At 40.4% G+C, this 19,087-nt stretch overlaps 2 protein-coding genes across 2 annotated transcripts; one reads left to right on the top strand and one right to left on the bottom strand.

Annotated features, from left to right (window-relative positions):
- Window positions 1-2,758: 2,758 nt before the first annotated feature.
- On the bottom strand, window positions 2,759-13,695 carry LOC133734605 (uncharacterized; the record flags this gene model as incomplete). The annotated part of the gene is given in 5 exon segments (XM_062162226.1): window positions 2,759-2,919; window positions 3,292-3,374; window positions 6,168-6,424; window positions 13,455-13,545; window positions 13,547-13,695. Coding segments are annotated over 5 exon segments (741 nt in total), but the record flags the coding sequence as incomplete, so codon positions are not given.
- Window positions 13,696-14,310: 615 nt separating this feature from the next.
- LOC133726717 (COP9 signalosome complex subunit 3) lies at window positions 14,311-19,029 on the top strand. The gene is made up of 11 exons (XM_062154322.1): window positions 14,311-14,587; window positions 15,028-15,143; window positions 15,247-15,493; window positions 16,302-16,359; window positions 16,448-16,537; window positions 16,847-16,912; window positions 17,508-17,597; window positions 17,740-17,898; window positions 17,995-18,116; window positions 18,514-18,586; window positions 18,669-19,029. Exons 1-11 carry the CDS (start codon window positions 14,412-14,414, stop codon window positions 18,735-18,737), a joined length of 1,266 nt encoding a protein of 421 aa, XP_062010306.1. The 5' UTR covers window positions 14,311-14,411; the 3' UTR covers window positions 18,738-19,029.
- Window positions 19,030-19,087: the final 58 nt, after the last annotated feature.

Here is a 19,087-nt window from a genome sequence, read left to right as displayed (position 1 = left end):
TGGCATAGTGCGTACAAGAAACATCGTACCCATTTTATACTGTACCCAGATATTGAATTTACAGATGCTCAAGTCCCTCTTTCCTTCCAGGAAAAGAAGGCTCAGATAGAGCTTCAGCCAAGAAAGTTTTGAGCCAGCCGGCGGCCTTATTGGCAGTTCGGTTCAAGTTGTTAAGGTAATCCGTAAACTTGAGACTAAATCGAAATTGGTAATCGAATCCCCATCTCCAGGCAGTCCAGCACTGCCCACATCAGGTGAGCCTTCACGTTAATTTGTTCCCGTGCTGCAATCAAAATTACAAACACCATTATAAATGCACAATGACATCAAGAGTACTGTTCAAGTAACCAGGAATAGTAATTTAGAGCTACTAACGCCAAAAAAAAAAAAAAAAAAACTTTTTCGACGTTCAACCACTTCAAGCAACTAAGTAGTTTGTTTCAGTACCAAACTAGATGCACATCGATTGATTCAAGGGAGACTTCAAACATTCGAAGGGTGAAGTGCTTCAGGGGTTAATGGGGCCACACCACAGTCACCCTCTTAGTTCAACACCATTGAATATTGGATTTTTATGGACTCAAGCTCTTACAGAAGCCCTGATATAAAAACAGCATAACTCTTGCATAAACCTCTCACAGCTTCAACATCCGACGGGTGAACTTGATGCAAATTGATTCAAGAGAGTTAGAGAGACTTAAACATCCGAAGAGTAAAGTGTTTTAGGCCGGGGTTATGCAGGATTCACCATAGTGGGCCACAAGGAGGTCAACACATTAATAGATTCATAATTCTTTCATACAAATATAACTACACGCCCCGATATGCGGTGCCACATTTTCCTTCCTTTTGGACACTAAGATTGCGGCTCAATATCTAATTCCTTTTCTATTTTGGATTCTTTACTTCTGAAGGCTTTGGGTAAGCAATTCTAGTGTATCTAGGATTTAAGGAGTTTTTCTTTAGAAGTAAAGGTTTAGGATTGAAGATCCTATTGGGAGTCGGACTAATCGTGAGCCTATAAATAGTCATTCAGGGTTATTGGTTTGGTGTGTGCTTTCGGAGATTGGAAGACACCATTTAGAGAAGATGTGAGGGTTTGGAGATTCTCATATTGTGGGTTGAAATAGACTCATTCTGGAGGGTGCCATTGAGACATCGTTTAGAGAGATCCGTGTGTGGATCAATTGAGAGTTCTGATAATTTGAGAGATTCTGAGAGTTGCAAGCTTTGAGAGATCGGGTGTATTTGGGAATTCTCTATTGAGAATTTGGGTTGTGAGGAGAGAGGTTATTTGAGTGGAAGAACCAAAAACGTTCTTCAAAAGTTTGTAATTTTCTTCTCGTTTAGTGGATCCACCATCATCATCACCCGGGGACGTAGGTCAACTGTTTGACCGAACCTCGTCAACAATCTTGTGTTTGCTTGCATAGTTTGTGATTACTGTTTTCATTCGGTTTCGGTCTTGGGCTAGGGAATTCGGAAGGTGACCCGAATTTCCTAACAACTAAGCATTTGATTCTTCCAACTACAATTAGAGGGAGCCGTGAATGGTGTGAAATGAGAATTTGAAATACAGTAGCATTAAGCAGAGAGCATCATGTATTCAAATATCAGGTGATGAATATGTACATATATGGTATATAAAATATAAACATCAATAAATTTCAGGGAAATAAATCAAAGAAAAGAAAACTCGCGCTTGTAGTACTAGAGCACATTGCCTAGATCACCGAAACAGTTTGCAACAAAACAGTTTAACTCTTCCATGATAGTTCCGGGTGGCTGGCGTCATACTGAGAAAGGCCGCCTACGTAGCCTTTCCCGAGCCCAACGAAAGATGTTGGATGACGTCATCTCCGACCATGTCAAAGTAGCTGCAGTTGACGCCCGTCGCCGCCATCCATATGAGCCTATTGCCGTCGACGGCCCTCGCATCATCATCACTGGTTTTTGATTGATAGAGAACCTAGGGTTTAGGTCCAAACGTTTCAATTATTTTCCTTTTTTTTTTTTTTGCCGTTTAGGTTTTAGGTTTTTGTAATCACCGTTCCTAAAGTCCAACCTAGCTTTCATCACTGGTTCCCGCAAAAAGACCAGAAGTTTCTTTGCTTACGTTCACGTACTTCAAGCAACTGAGCAGTACTTTAGCTGGAGTTGGTTGGATAGTACATTTCAGTACCAAAACTAGATCCAAATGGATTCGAGGGAGACTTTAAACATTTTTAGGGTGAAGTGTATCAAGGGTTAGGCCCCGTTTGGGATTGCTTCGCTTTTTAAAAAATCAGCTTTTGTTCAAAATTTTAGATTTTATTATGTTTGGTAAATAAATAAAAAGCAGCTTTAATTTAATTGAAAGTTATAGGTCACTGGCAGCAGATTTTAGAAGTAGCCTAGAGGTTGCTTTTAGAAGCTGTTGTGGATAAAAACATACTTTACAGTTGTTTTATGTACTGACAACACTTTTAAAAATATTATTTACCAAACACCAAACTGTTTTAATTCACAGCTGATTATTCTAACAACACAGGCTACACAGCTACACAGCAGCAGCAGTTTTTTTAAAAGTCACAATCCCAAACTAGCCCTTAATGAGGCGTTCTCCACATTTAGCCACTCCGGCAACAAAATTGAATCATAATCTTTCATAAACGATGAGAAAACTAAAAATGTTTTACAAGCAGCAAGAATGATTCACAAACTCTGATATGAAAACATACAGTAGCTCCTACAAAGCCAAAACAACGTTACTAAAGTCCTAATCACTTGAGTAGCCATCATCGTGATCTTCGTGTTGTATCACAACTTTCTCTATGAATCTCTTGCGAACTCATTCGATCACAGCTTCCCTTGATCGACCATTACCACTTTGCCCATTACTAAGTACGGGATCTGATTAGCAGAGAAGTAATGCAACACCTGGAATGGAATTTCAAGAGAACACAGAAAATCCATTATATATGTTCAATAATATTTTCGATAGAACACTTGCTCACAATAAAAAAAAGTCAAGTCCAAAGATCGATAATGCTAATCATGCTTACCAGCTTCAAGAATCAGACACTAATAAACAATAGATGATCGAGTTGCAGGAAAGCCATATACTACAACAACTCCGCACTATTTTCTTTAATTTTTTCTTTATCAGAAAAGACTTGGCCACCTACTACAACATTCTTTCACTTTCAATTTGATGGTGCATAAAATATCTGTGTGTGTGTGATGAAGAAGCAAATGAAAAATGAAATTCAGTGCATCCATGCCAATGGACATTCACAAGTAGATAGATACCTTCAGAAGTGCATTTCCGACCAAAGCTGCGCAACCCAACGTGATTGGCTTTCACAGCGCCACTATTGTACACTATAAGTGTAATACCCCGGAAAATCCAAATTAAATTCCGTGGATTTTTAGAAATGATTTCACGATAGTAGGAGCGAGTACGAAGCTTGGAGAAGTTGTGGAATTAGTTCAAACGATTTTATTTTCGAAAACGAACGTTATTTAGGGGCTCGTGGAAATTGACTTTTTATACGTACAGAATTTGGGAAAACTTCCTTCATAAAAGTTGTAGAGCTCGTCGAAATGATCGCGTGCATATGTCGAACGAAATTTTTTGAGTTCGTACGATTATGTTACGAATTTTGGAAATATGAGATTCTTTTTTATAATCTCTTTTCCTCGGATTCTCTTTTTCTTTTCTTTTCTTTTTCTTCCTTTTCCTTTTCCTTTTCCTTTCCTCCGGGTCTCCTTCCTTCTTTTTCTTTTTCTCTTTTTTTTCTTCTTTCTCTCTCTCGATCTCCCTCGCATCCGAAACGAAGAAAAAACAGAGCAGCAGCTCTTCGATCAATAGCTCCTCCCTTAGTCCACCAAACGGCGTCGGACCACCGCCATTAGTTTCGCCTCAACCTTGCGCAGATGCTGGAGGCAGCCTTGCTCGGCGGTACAACCGGAAACGACGGCGGAGGCACGAGTCCGATTCAGCCCAGTTTTGGTTCGAAGCTTGATATCTCGAGCTACAAGCCACCAAAGCTCATCAAACTTCACCCACGAGCTCACCTCAACTTCCTGAAGCTCCCAGAAGTAACCTTGCACGGCGGCGTGGCTTGTGGTGGCGACTGGAAGCTCAACCCGACCTAGATCGAAACCGGACTGTGGAGCTCGATATCTCGAGTTGTGGAGGTTCGTTTTGAGTGATTCTTGAACTGGAGAGCTCACCTTGAATTTCTGAACAAATATCCAGAAGGGATAGAAGCCATTGGAGGACCTTTTTACGTCAAACTGGAGCTCGCCGGTTTCTGCAGATTTTCCGGCCAACTCGACTGTTTTGGTATTTTTCAACCTCTTCCCGTTATTTTCTGATCTTGTGCTAGTTATGAATATTGACCAGCATGTAAAAATAAAGAACTTTCATGTTGGAAGTTTTGGCTAATTTTGACTTTGAACGGGTGGCGGTGCCGCCACTGTGATGGTGGTTTCCGGCGACCTCCGGCCACCCCAAGGACAGTTTCTGTCCATTTTTGTGTTCTACATGTCGATACGATCATTTCGATATATTATACGCAATTTTTGGATATCGTATGATTTAGTTATGAATTTTATGATTTCGATTAATTTCGATCGTTCGATTAATGTTTCTTGAAGATCGGACAGTCCGATTGACTTGTAGTTTTGATATGTTGATCGTATGACTGTTCTGATGACTTTGAGAGGTCACGGACGAAGATCCGACCGTTGGATCTTCGTATAATTATGAAATAGTGTTTCGGAAAGCGATTCGAGAGAATCTGACCGTCGGATTTTCGTATAATTTTGAGGAGATGGTTGTTAGAGTGATTCAAGAAGATCTGACCGTTGGATCTTCGTGATAATTTTGGAGGATGATCCTAAGGGCGATCCGTGAGGATCCGACCGTTGGATCATCATATAAATTCGATCTGACCGTCGGATCATCATATAATTAGAATCCGACCGTTGGATTTCAGTATATGTGTGGTTTATGAATGATTGCTAAGTTAAGATCGTATCTGACTAGGTGATTGACGGTTTGAGTTGGTGGACGATTGTGGATCGTATTTTGAGCTGAATTGAAGACGCAGCGGGATTATCGAGGTGAGTAAACCTCACGTGGTTCATATTACGAACCCAATACAATTAATTGCTTTATTTTGTTGCAATCCTATGAACTATTGTTGGTGTTACTAGACATTCCTGTGTGAATGTCTGTATATATATTATTACGTGAAATAATATGTATTGTTGGAGTTGTGTTGAGTTATTGTTGAGAAACAATATATTGTGAGAGGTATTGAGTTTATTGTTGAGAAACAATATATTGTGAGAGGTGTTGAGTTTTATTGTTGAGGAACAATAAATTGTTGTGATCTGTGGAGATCACTAGGTCACGAGGTGACCATGGCATCTATTAGTGAATCACGCTCTCGTACCGGGCTGGTGGTTATTAATAGTATTAAATCGTAATCACGTCTGTGGCCGGACGAGTGGTTACGTTCAGTTAGAGCTCTAGTCTGTCTGCCAAATGTGGAGTGACCTTATGAGTGAATTTGAGAGTAACTCATAAGTGTCTATATATATGTGGTAACCTTATGAGGGAAATTGAGAGTAACTCATAAGTGTCTATATATATATATGAGTCTGTCTGTTAAATGTTGGGAAATCTTATGAGCTAAATTGAGAGTAACTCATAAGTGTCTATATATATATATATGAGAGTGAGAAAGTAACGTGGGTTTGTGGTGGTCTTGTAATTTAATAAATCAACAGTTCTTTCTTGTTTACTCATACTAGCTGTCAAAAGCTTACCGGGTTTTGTGTTGTTGCAACTCCCGGTACACTATTCAAATTGTGTAGCGGGTAATCCTACAGGACAGGAGAACCAGGACGGTGATCGTGCGGATAGAGCAATTGTTAGAGTTTTACAGCAATTGTAAGTTGTGAGGTGTGTTATGCTCATTTAGAGCTTTACAATATTGCTTGTGAGAGTGAATTGTAATAATGAACTCGAGGTGTCGAGATTTGGAGTTTGTGTACCGTGTGGTGAGGTTATATTGAGAAAAAAATTCAGAACGTTTATTTGATTAAGTGGTTTAATTCATGTTTCGGATTTGAATTTATCATTCAAAATTCGGGGCGTGACAATAAGACTGGGAAGGTTAAAATCCAGGTAGTTAGGTATGCAGTCTGTGGATATTATTTTGACAAATTTTGTTGCGGGGTACTTGGTTGCCAGATCTTCCAAACACTGCATCAACAACCCGCACTCTGCAATTCCTTCTTTGTAGAGAATCACAACCACCCAAACGTCAGGCGGAGCCTACGAAACCTCACGCACAAAATCTGATCCTGAAATAGGAACCACCGATCCAAACCTCGCAAACTTAGCTGCTTCTCTCAATTCAGAGAGCTAGCCTCTTCCTCCTATCCAAACCACACCAATTTTTATTCTTCCATATAGAATTTGAGATAAATAAAGCAGAACTTTGGGAATTTGCTATAATATCTCAAAAAGATCACATTGTTCTGCCCTGAACAAAGAACCTAAATTCCAATGGTATGGAATTTCTTAATGACCTCTTAGAGCCTAGGGTTGATGGTGCGAGAACCTAGGGTTTCGATTAATGACTTCGTAGAGCCAAGTATCAACAACGTACTGATTGCCAATGTGGTTCTATGAACTACTACATCAATACATAAGTGCATTACTTTAAACTTGATGAGATCCATGCTTAAGTCAAAGAGATTTAGTTATGATTTATGGGAGTGATAGATTTATAGCCAGTGATTGAAAGTGATAGATTTATAGCCAGTGATTGAAATTCACTGAATAGCTATTCTAATTTTTCAACTTCAGAATTACGTAGAAAATGCAAGAAGAAAATGTTAGGATTCCTGGTTACTTACTGACCAAGTCTTAACAACTTATCCCTACAGTTTCGTGGTTTTTGTTATTCTTGTTAATAAAGCCCTGGTTTGTAGGGTATAGATTAGCATTTGATTTATTCTTCCTAAGTATCAGCCACGATGTAGGTCATGTAAATCGTGGAAGCTTTTGTGATCATTCCTGCTTTGTAAAGGCTGTATAAAAGCCGACTTTGAGTATTGAATAAAGTTAAGCTTTGAGAGCTACCGAATCAACTATCTCCTGAGTTAGAGCTTTAGATTTCAAACAGTGGTATCAAAGCCCCATCATTGGGCCTGATTAAGTGAGGAAGAGAAGGAGTGTGTGAGTCAAACACTGAGAGAAAGAGAATTGCAGAAAGCAGCAATGGCAAGTATGTGCAACCTGCCATTCCCAAGTTTGATGGCTTCTATGAGCATTGGGCGAAGCTGATGGAGAATTTCCTTCGCTCCAAAGAGTACTGGAGCCTGGTAGAGAATGGAATCTTGACAGTACCAGAGGGAGCAGAGCCTACAGAAGCACAAATCAAGCTGATTGAGGAGCAGAAGCTGAAGGATTTGAAGATAATTAAAGAATGGATTAAAGTTTGTTTAGTCCCTGTACTATCAAGCTGTCGTCGTTTCGGTCCCTGACATTTTCAATTAATCTGAAAAGTCCCTAATCTCACAATTTGCGTCCGATCGGTACAGTCCATCCAATTCCTCCGTTTGTAAGCTTATGTGGCAATAAAGTGTTGGCCAACTCAGCACCACGTAAGCCATTGCAATAGCGAAATGTCCATATTATCCCTCCTCTCTCCTTCTGTTTATCTCTTCCCCATCTCCTTTTGTTCGTCTCCTTCCTCTCTCAAATGATCAACCCCAGATACTCCGCCTCGCCTCCCGCCTTAACACCCAGATCGAGACCCATATCGATCTTCTCCATCGTTCTGCAATTCTCGAACTGTGTGAGCAATCAAATTCAATGAAATGAGCAGAGAACCCAGCGAAGCAGCCAAGAGATGGTTCGAGCCTCTTCACTTCCTCTATTCTTGCTCTGTCTCTAGCTCTGTTATGGAATTGTGCTCCTTGTTTGTTGATGGTGCAAAGTCTAGATGGTGACCTTCTGGATGGTATATGCTCAGATGGTACAATTCCGATTCGAAGGACAAGAGAGCAAGACATGGGGGGGGGGGGGGTGAGTCATGGGCTCATGGCCTGGTGAAATTAGTGAAAAGATGAAGATCGATGGAGAAAATTGCCGGTGAAGGGCTGATTGACCGGCGGAGCAGATTGAGTAATCTGGGTGTCCAGATCAAATCTGGGTCGAGGCCTGGATCGAGGAATGATGGGAGGAGAAGATGTCGTGGTGGTCTTTAAGCGTCAGATCTGCTGCTTGGCGACTGGTCTGGTACGGGTCCGTCAAGATTGGCTCCGACTCTGCTTCCGGTGGTTCCGGTAACTTTTCTGGCCCGGTCATGCGGAAGAATCAATTCTGAGGGTTGCTCTTCAAGTACGGTCCCAAACCAATTCAGGTTAGGTTGAATCAAAGATTGCACATTTGTGGTTTAATTTCAGTCGAAAATGGAGTTCGAGACCGTGATCTCTGCTTGTGAATCGGTGATTGTGATATGCAAATATGCAATGTTTATGTGTAGATGAAAGTGAATGGTTTTTAGTTAATTGAATGCTTTTTAGTTAATGGATTGTTATGAATGAAATTGTTTGCATTGTGTATATTAAGAGCAGCGATTTGGGGGAAGAACCTAATGTTGATGAATTGGGAGCTTGGATTATGGTTTTGAGCTTAACTACAATGCTGGGGGATTAGAAATGAGGAGTTGAGAGGCAGTGGCTTGGAGAAGTGTGTCTGGGGATGGTTGTGGTGGAGGGTAGGTGGTGGGATTGGGTGTTGTGACAGGTGGAGTAGGAGGTGGTGCAGCAGCAAGTGGTGGTGGTGAGAAGGTGGTTTTGGTGGTGGTGACCTTGAAACTGCTCTCGACGAGTCCTTCAATATCAAAGAAGTTGGAGGATCATTGAATGACAAATCCGAGGAGGTTTTTGGATGGTAAGCTTAGTGGTGGTGGTGGTGGATAGACTGGTGGCCGGTGGTTATGGTGGTAGTGGCGATGGATTTTGGTGTGAAGAAAAGAAAAGAAAAAAAAAAGAATAAAAGAATGAATGAGGGAAAATCCCCCCGGGGGGGGGTATATTGGACAATTTATAGCTTATGTGGCATGCAAACTGCTGAGTTGGCATGGCTTCGAGTGCCACGTCAGCAAGTTAACGGCCCGAATTGACGGAATGCTAACGGCGAGGACCGATCGGATGGAAATTGTGACGTTAGGGACTTTTTAGATTAAATGAGAATATCAGGGACTGAAACGATTTTGGAGTCATAGTACAGGGACTAAACATAATTTAATCCTTAAAGAATTATCTTTATCAAGCCATCGATCGAGAAATCATGGAAACCATCCTCAATGATGATACAGCCAAGCAAATTTGGGATTCTATGAAGCAGAAGTTCCAAGGATCAACGAGGGTGAAGAGAGCACAACTGCAGGCTCTGCGCAGAGATTTCGAAGTTCTCAGGATGAAGGAGGGTGAGACAGTCAATGCATTTTTTGGGCGTACTCTTGCTATAGCTAAAAACATGAAAGCTTGTGGTGAGAGCATGAAAGAAAATGTCATTACTGAGAAAATCTTGAGGTCCATGGTTCCAAAGTTCGACTATGTGGTGTGCTCGATCGAAGAATCCAATAACTTAGAGACAATGACAATTGATGAGCTGCAGAGTAGCCTCCTCGTTCATGAGCAGAGAATGAAGAGCCATATTGAAGAAGAGCAGGCTCTGAAAATTACTCATGAAGATAGAGCAGGAAGAGGCAGAGGAAGAGCTGTGATCAGAGGAGGCCGAGGCAAAGGTAGAGGGAGACAGCCGTTTAACAAGTCTGTAATTGAGTGCTTTAAGTGTCACAAGTTGGGACATTTTCAGTACGAGTGTCCCAGCTGGGAAAAACAAGCCAATTATGCGGAGTTTGATGAAGAACAAGAAATGCTTCTTATGGCCTATGTCGAGATGCACAATTCTAGACGAGAGGAAGTGTGGTTTCTGGATTCCGGTTGCAGTAACCACATGAGTGGTGACAAGGAATGGTTTGTAGCACTAGATGAGACCTTCAAGCAGCAAGTAAAACTTAGCAACAACACAAGGATGACGGTCATGGGAAAGGGAACTATCAAGATATGAGTGCATGGAGTAACTCAAGTAATAACTGAGGTATTTTACATTCTCGAGTTCAAGAGTAATTTTCTCAGTATTGGTCAACTTCAAGAAAAAGATTTGGCCATCTTGATTCAACATAATGTCTGCAAAATTTATCATCCAATAAGAGGGTTAATTATGCAAACAAATATGTCAGCAAATAGAATGTTTGTGTTGCTTGCATCTATGCCTACTCATGCTTCAGGACCAGCTTGCTTTCAATTGACATTTGAGGATACAAAAACGCACTTGTGGCATCGGAGATTTGGCCACTTGAACTTGAAAGGGCTGAGGACGTTGTCCTATAGAAAGCTGGTCAAGGGTTTGCCGACACTCAAAGCCTCATCCAAGTTATGTACTGATTGTGTCATTGGCAAACAGCACCGTGACCCATTCTCCAAGAAAAGCATGTGGAGAGCCTCTCAACCATTACAGCTTGTGCATTCAGACCTTTGCGGTCCGATTACTCCTGAATCAAATAGTCACAAGAGGTACATAATCACTTTCATAGATGATTATAGTCGTAAGATGTGGACATATTTCTTACATGCTAAGTCAGAGGCATTTACTACATTTAAGAAATTCAAAAGCATGGTAGAGAAAGAAACAGGGAAGTTTATTTGTTGTTTGCGTACTGACCGGGCTGGGGAGTTCACCTCATTGGAGTTTAATAGTTATTGCAGTTCAAATGGGATTGGTAAACAACTCACTGCAGCCTTCACCCCTCAACAAAACGGGGTTGCAGAGAGGAGGAACCGAACCCTAATGAACATGGTTCGATGCATGCTGAATGATAAAATGGTTCCCAAGGAGTTCTGGCCAGAAGCAACAAACTGGGCGGTGCATGTGCTCAATCGTTGTCCCACATTGGCAGTGAAGGACAAAACACCCGAAGAAGCATGAAGTGGACACAAGCCCTCAGTGGAGCATTTCAAAGTGTTCGGTTGCATCGGGCATGTCCATATACCAGATCAGAAAAGGCAAAAACTAGACAACAAGAGCTTCAAGTGTGTGTTTTTGGGTGCAAGTGAAGAATCCAAAGCCTTTCGGATGTATGATCCAGAATCAAAGAAGATTGTCATTAGTCGTGATGTGGTATTTGAAGAAGAAGAAAAATGGAATTGGGGAAAAACAACTGAAGAGGCTCGGTGTGACATACTTGAGTGGGGAGACGAAGAAGAAATTGTGAATGAAGAAGAAGAAGAAGAAGGGCAGATTGAGCAAGATGAGGTAGATGGTTCAAGTTCTTCCATGTCAACTGATTCAGCAAAAGACACAAGTCCAGCTCAAATTCATACAACTAATCCCACTCAAGGGAGGGTTAGAAGAGAACCACCATGGATGAATGACTACGTAAGCGGTGAAGGCTTGTCAGAAGAAGAGGAATTGCAGCAGCTGGTTATGTTTACATCTTCAAGTGATCCGACAACATTTGAAGAGGCGGTGAAGAGTGCTACATGGAGAGAGACCATGGACCTGGAAATTAAGTCCATCGAAAAAAATGGCACATGGGAGTTAACTGAGTTGCCAAAAGAAGCTAAGAAGATTGGTGTAAAGTGGATCTTTAAGACAAAGCTGAACGAGAAAGGAGAAGTGGACAAATGCAAAGCTCGGCTTGTGGCGAAGGGGTATACACAACAAGCTGGCATTGACTACACTGAGGTATTTGCCCTTGTTGCTCGTTGGGACACTATTAGATTGATACTTGCACTTGTAGCTAGCAGGAATTGGGTAGTGTATCAACTCGACGTAAAAAGTGCTTTCTTGCATGGAGAGATTAATGAAGAAGTCTTTGTTGAGCAGCCACGAGGATATGAAGTAAAGGGGGCAGAGAACAAAGTGTATACATTAAAGAAGGCGTTGTACGGGCTGAAACAAGCCCCACGAGCTTGGTTCAGTAAAATAGAGTCTTACTTCATCAAAGAAGGTTTTGAAAGATGCCTAAGTGAGCACACCCTATTCGTAAAGTGTGGTGAAGATGGAAGAATTCTCATAGTCAGTCTCTACGTGGATGACCTTATTTTTACAGGGAATGATGAGAAGATGTTTGAGGAATTCAAGGGCTCGATGAGGCGTGAATTTGATATGTCAGATCTTGGAAGGATGAAGTACTTCCTTGGAGTGGAAGTGGTGCAAAGTTCAGCTGGAATTTTCATCAATCAGAAAAAATATGCAAATGAGGTACTTGAAAGGTTCGGAATGGAGCATTATAATTCAGTGAAAAACCCCATAGTGCCAGGATGCAAACTCGTGAAAGATGAAGGAGGTACTAAGGTCGATTCCACTACTTATAAGCAAATGGTGGGCAGTCTTATGTATCTGACTGCCACCAGACCCGACCTCATGTACGTAGTGAGCTTGGTGAGTCGTTTCATGGAAGCACCAACTGAATTACATCAACAGGCAGTGAAGAGGATTTTCCGGTATTTGAAGGGAACAGCTGAGATGGGGATACATTACAAGAAAGGAGGAGAAGAGAGTTTGGTTGAGTTTTCTGACAGTGATTATGCGGGAGATATTGAGGATCGCAAAAGCACCTCTAGCTATGTGTTTAAGCTGAGTTCCGGAGCTGTAGCATGGAGTTCCAAGAAGCAACCAGTAGTGACACTCTCCACAACAGAGGCCGAGTTCATTGCTGCTGCTTCTTGCGCTTGTCAAGGGGTGTGGATGCAAAGGATTCTGGGGAAACTTGGCCTTATGCAAAGTAAGTGTATTATTTTCTGTGACAACTGTTCAACTATTAAGCTTTCAAAGAACCCTGTCATGCATGGTAGACGTAAACATATCGATGTTCGATTCCATTTTCTTCGAGACTTATCTAGAAATGGTGTAGTCGATTTGGTACATTGTGGGTCCAGAGATCAGCTCGCTGATATTATGACAAAACCTTTGAAGTTAGACTTGTTCTTGAAGATGAGAGAACAGCTTGGATTGTGCGATGGTCAAGGAGTAAACTGACTGTGTTTCATGCAGGTCAGTTTAAGGGAGGGTTTGTTAGGATTCCTGGTTACTTACTGACCAAGTCTTAACAACTTATCCCTACAGTTTCGTGGTTTTTGTTATTCTTGTTAATAAAGCCCTGGTTTGTAGGGTATAGATTAGCATTTGATTTATTCTTCCTAAGTATCAGCCACGATGTAGGTCATGTAAATCGTGGAAGCTTTTGTGATCATTCCTGCTTTGTAAAGGCTGTATAAAAGCCGACTTTGAGTATTGAATAAAGTTAAGCTTTGAGAGCTACCGAATCAACTATCTCCTGAGTTAGAGCTTTAGATTTCAAACAGAAAACTCGAACTTTCTACTTTCCTTACCTGTATTTCTCGAGGAATCGATCGTCGTCGAGATCGGAATCGTCTTCGAGATCTTCGAGGTCCTGCTCGCTCGATCCACTTCTTGTCTTTAGGAAGAGAGGCTTCGTCCTCCGAAGGAGAGAAAGCTGGCGGATAGAACGCCGGTGGCTTCTTCCGAATATTCTCTAGCTTTGCCTAGATATCGTCCCACTGCGTCGACGCTCCGTCCAAGACGTTCCATCATTCTGGCTCTTTCAGAATTTGGAGAAGACGACGTAGTAACTCTAGTATTTATCCGTTTTGGGCCCACCGCTAATCTGAACCCACCGTCTCTTTATTCATCAGCCCATTTTATATAGACGAGGAATGAACTACTGTGACTCGTAGGAACCCAACTCACGTCTGATGTCTGATGAGAGCAGTGAGGCCCTGCAGGCCCAAGGCGTTCCACCTTAAAAACCCTCATAAATTCGACAATTAGGGTCTCGTGATAACCCAGACTCTCCAAAAGCTGACACATTCACCAACGTTACATAAGTCGCTGATACTCGGTAACCTACCACCAAGGAGCTTGTGAATGTTGGGACTCAAACTTGTGTGGGAGTTCCACTCAAGTGAGCGGCCTTGCCAATTGCGGGTCAACCCTCGTTGCACAGTTTCTCTATTCATAAGCCCATTAAACAGCCCAAACCGAGATCATTTCATATCATTCAAATTTCTCCTCAGATTCACTTTGGGCCAACCGTATATTGAGCTCAACACGTCGTTATTTATTAATAAGCCCATCTAATAGCCCAAAAACCGAGTTAAAGCGACGAGTCCGCACAGGTATTGTAAATTATTAAAGCGACGCGGGTGCAGTGTCACTCGGACCCAAAAAACCAAGCTCAGAGCCCCTTGAGGCTTCTCTTCTCTCTCTGTGCTTCAGAACCGGAAAAATCAAACCCTAAATCGCCATGGAAGCTCTGGTGGTGAACATCCAGGGGCTCTCGACGAATGCCGCAGACCTTTCGAACCTTCACATCATTCTGAAGCAGGCGCATGAGTCTCTCCAGGCGGAGTCGATTCGGTTGCTTCCTCTTTTGGACCAGCTCGATCCCTCCCTGCATTCGCTTGGATACCTCTACATCCTGTGAGGCTCTTGTTCACTCTGCTAGCTTTACAATTTGGTTATGTATCCTTTCGGTGTTTGATGTGCTAGGGTTAAGTGTGATGGCACTGTAAACAATGTGTTAGGGTTTGATTATCAGGCGTGAGTGCTGTGGTAACAGAAATTGTGTTTCGATTGGGCTTTGGTCAAATGGTTATGTAGTTTTTGAATGGAATCAACAGTTGAATTGCGTTTTGTTTCATTTGTTTTGACACCAAAACGAGGCGTAGGATGATAGTATTAAGCACTTTTTTGATCAATTTGTGATGTAAGAATTCTAGGAATGCATGGAGATTAAGTAACGATTGTGAATTATGTTTTTAGTGTCTGGTTCATTAGTTTAAGATTTAACCTAGTTGCTGGCTTTGGAAAATCGGTTGAAATTGACTACTTACAAGGAGTGTGTATGTACATGTTGACAGGGAAGCATGCACTTCTGCTGCATTGTCAAAGGAGCAAGCTAGTGCGGTGCTGTTGCCCACTGCCAGATTTATCAATTCATGTGATAAGGAGCAAATTCAATTGGCACCTGAGAAATGTATTAGTTTTTCCTCTTTCTTGGTTAATTTTTGCATTTGGACAGTAACATTGCTGAATGGAGTTTTCTCATTCCTTTTTTTGTTGATTTGGTCAACATGCAGTCGTAAGTGTTTGCAGGAGGTTCAAAGATTTTGTTATGCAGCTTGAAGCCCCATTGAGAGGAGTGGCACCAATGTTGACAGCAATTCGGAAAATTCAGAGCTCCTCGGAACATTTGACTTCCTTGCATCCAGAGTTTCTTGTTCTCTGTTTGTTGTCAAAAAGCTATAAAGCTGGATTGTCAATTTTGGATGAAGACATTTTTGAGGTTGATCAGCCAAAAGATCTTTTTCTCTATTGCTATTACGGGTGAGTTGTTCATGGCAGTATCACTACTTCATGGTTATTTGATTTTTGTTACAGTTTGACATACTTTTAGTTAGCTGCTCATTATTGGGATACTTTCTTGTTGATTAGCACTGTTACTTTGTTAGTATGTAGGCTTTTGCTTCTAGGCTGTGTTCCTTGCTTCCTTTGACATTTCTTACTTTAACTACGGTTGTATGCTATTGCATCTGAGAAACTCCCTTTTATTGTTCTTAATAATGCTTTATGCAATAGCAGTGTTTAGTATTATTTAGAATTTTTCTCTGGTTCTACCTAACTGATATGGAAGATATTAGATTAAGGTTTCATCACTGTCTGGTTTTTTAGGCATAAGTTATAGTTTATTTGCTATTGAGCTTTTAGTGAGAGGCAAATGATAGGTATATATGTTAAGAGTGTGAAAATGTGACATCTCTGCAATTTTTGGTTGTGTCAAACATGGTAATTTGACTGTAGTGCATTAATTTTAATTTCATGATATCAATCACAAGTTGGAATTGGAATTGATTCTTGCATTACCATAAATTTTATGTATTATTTTCTGTGGACACCACATCTCGCGGAAAGAGGGCCTAGAATATGCAGCTATTTGACCATGTGCAAAGTTATATAAATCTTTTGGTGCCCTATACTTAACTCGATAACTACTTCAATTCATCTCGTAAAGGAAATTGGTTCTAATCATTGTTTGCTGGGAGGTAGAATCCTCTTAATAAATTGATCATTCATTGTTTGATATAGGGCTTGAAAGGAAATGTGCTGACGAATTTCATTTTTGACATGATTGTAGGGGCATGATATGTATAGGACAAAAGCGTTTTCGCAAAGCGTTGGAGCTTTTACACAATGTACGTTATCTCTATTCAGCTAACATCCTCATCCTTACCAAGTTATCTACTATATCTGTTGATTTTAGTTTTACTTCATATTTTCCAGGTTGTAACAGCTCCAATGTCAGTCATTAATGCAATAGCTGTTGAAGCATACAAAAAGTATATATTGGTTTCACTAATTCACAATGGACAGGTATGCATCATCTTCTGATATATTCATCTACTGCGAAATTTAATTCAACACTGAAAGACAGGAGAAGTTATATAATTAATGTGACAAGTAAGTTCACAACAGGGATTATGGTTTGAGATAATTGCTTTTGGTTACTTAATATACATAATCTTTATATGTTAAAACCCACTTGGTACCTGAACTGGAATGATTAATTAAATTGTGAAATTTAGTGTATGTGTAAATAATGTTCATAGAAATGGTTTTGACTTGATAATTTTATCAGTTTATGCTACTCTGAATCTGATCATTGTTTTATTCTTCTTGTAGTTCTCTACCAGTCTCCCTAAATACACCTCATCTGTAGCTCAGAGGAATCTGAAGAACTTTTGTCAGGTAGAACCAAATTTCACAATGTGTCTTTTATACAAGTATATTATATTATGATAAATCTGTGTTTAGAAGTCGTACGTTGTTGATTCTGCTCCACTAGTTGCTGTTTGGTTGAACCTTTGACAGAACTTTAACTATTGAAATCTGTTTGGTTGAACCTTTAGTAAAAATTAAGCTAGTGAATGTGGTGTTTAAGGAGGTGTTACTTAGGCACTCCTCCAGGCGAGGTAGTCGGCTGAAGGGCGTACACTTCCAAGTGGACTGTTTACCTGATTTTTTTATTTTTCCTTTGTTTCTTGGTTACCCAGTGGCCTGGGTTGATTTTTAAAAACTAAAACCTACATCTAAGAACACTAATTGAAAGTAATGCCTCTGTCTAATTTGCTTACTTGTTTTAGTAATTCTTTGTTTCCATGACTTGAAAGGCCGCACAAATATTTGGAAACTTCTCATATTGCTTTTAAAACTTGTTTTTTACTTCTTTTTTTTTTTAGACTTTCCTCTGTAATTTCTGCCAATACTTGTTGATGTTTTTATCTGGTGCTGTGCTACTAGTTTTGGTACATCTAATTTGTTGTGAACTTTATTTTTTGAGCAGCCCTACATAGAATTGGCAAACAGCTATAGCACTGGTAAAATTGCTGAGTTTGAGACAGTTGCCCAGAAACACAGGGAGAAATTTGATAATGTGAGTCTTATGCATCATCCTGTTTTTTTAACTTCTAAGACTTCTTATATTGTGTTCTCCAAATCTAAGCTTTGGTTGCGCAAACAAATGGATTTCCTGTGAATCATCTTAATGAGGCTTTCGAATTGTGCTTTTTCCCTAGGACAACAATCTTGGACTGGTGAAGCAGGCTATATCTTCCATGTATAAGCGCAACATTCAGAGACTGACTCAGACATACTTGACTCTCTCCCTCCAAGATATAGCCAACAGTGTTCAGTTAAACAGTGCTAAGGAAGCTGAAATGCATGTGCTACAAATGGTAAATTGATATTGCTTGTGATGGGGATTATTGTTGCTACAAATTTTTAATACTGCACCCTAATTGAATATTGGTTTTGTTTCTGTTGACCTATAGATCCAAGATGGTGAGATATTTGCAACAATTAACCAGAAGGATGGAATGGTTAGCTTTCTTGAGGATCCTGAACAGTATAAAACCTGTCAGATGATTGAACATATTGACTCATCAATACAAAGGTAAATTGTTGGATATCAGTGAATATTGGAGTTCTTTCACATATGCAGTTGTACAATACACCATCTTATTAGTAATGATGTGGCTTCAGCCGCTGCTGTCATATCATTTTCTCTCTGAGATAGATGATCGAATGATGGTGTTGTTCGTTGAATGTTAATGTCTGCATTTCTTCATTGAGATACATCATCAGTAGGGTAATTACAGTTGATGAACAATATCAGTAAATATTGGAGTTCTTTCACAGATGAAGTTGTACAATTTACTGTCTTATTAGTAATGATGTGGCTGCAGCCATATCATTTTCTCTTGTTGAATGTTAATGTCTGCATTTTGGTCATTGAGATAATTACAGTTGATGAACAAATATTTATTCTTTTTCCTACTTTTCTGTCTCAGGATAATGGCGCTTTCGAGGAAGCTGACTACTATGAACGAGAACATCTCTTGTGATCCTATGTTCCTAGCCAAGGTAGTATACTTCCATTACTGGCTGAACAAGTTGTAATATGATCATTGCGTACAGTCTTACACAACTCACTGCTCATTTTCAGGTTGGGAGAGAGCGGCAACGATTTGACTTTGATGATTTTGATCCTGTTCCACAGAGGTTTAATATATGATTCAATCATTTTCACCCCTTCTATCGGCATTGACGAGTGGTTAGGACAAAGATGGTGGATCATTTGAATCTGTTTTCCAGCTTCTTACCGTGCAAACTGCAAAATCCCAAATCCTGTCTAGTTATGAAACTAGTTTGTATTTACTGTTCTCGACAGTTTTCTTTTTTTGTTATGATAGGAAGACCACAATTCCATCAGCTGATGAGAAAATGAAACAAAATGTGTTCTCAAGGTTATCAGTTATGCTTTTAGGCTCAACTTTTAGAAATCAAGGTCCATGCGTTTAAATGAAGACTTCTTTCTCTTCAAGGTGCAGGCAACAAAACTACCTTCCAAATCGAAGCAGACTG

Source organism: Rosa rugosa, chromosome 1 (assembly GCF_958449725.1).
Source record: "Rosa rugosa chromosome 1, drRosRugo1.1, whole genome shotgun sequence".
In the NCBI taxonomy this organism is placed as follows: Eukaryota; Viridiplantae; Streptophyta; class Magnoliopsida; order Rosales; family Rosaceae; genus Rosa; species Rosa rugosa.
This window is presented reverse-complemented; position numbering and strand designations above follow the sequence as displayed.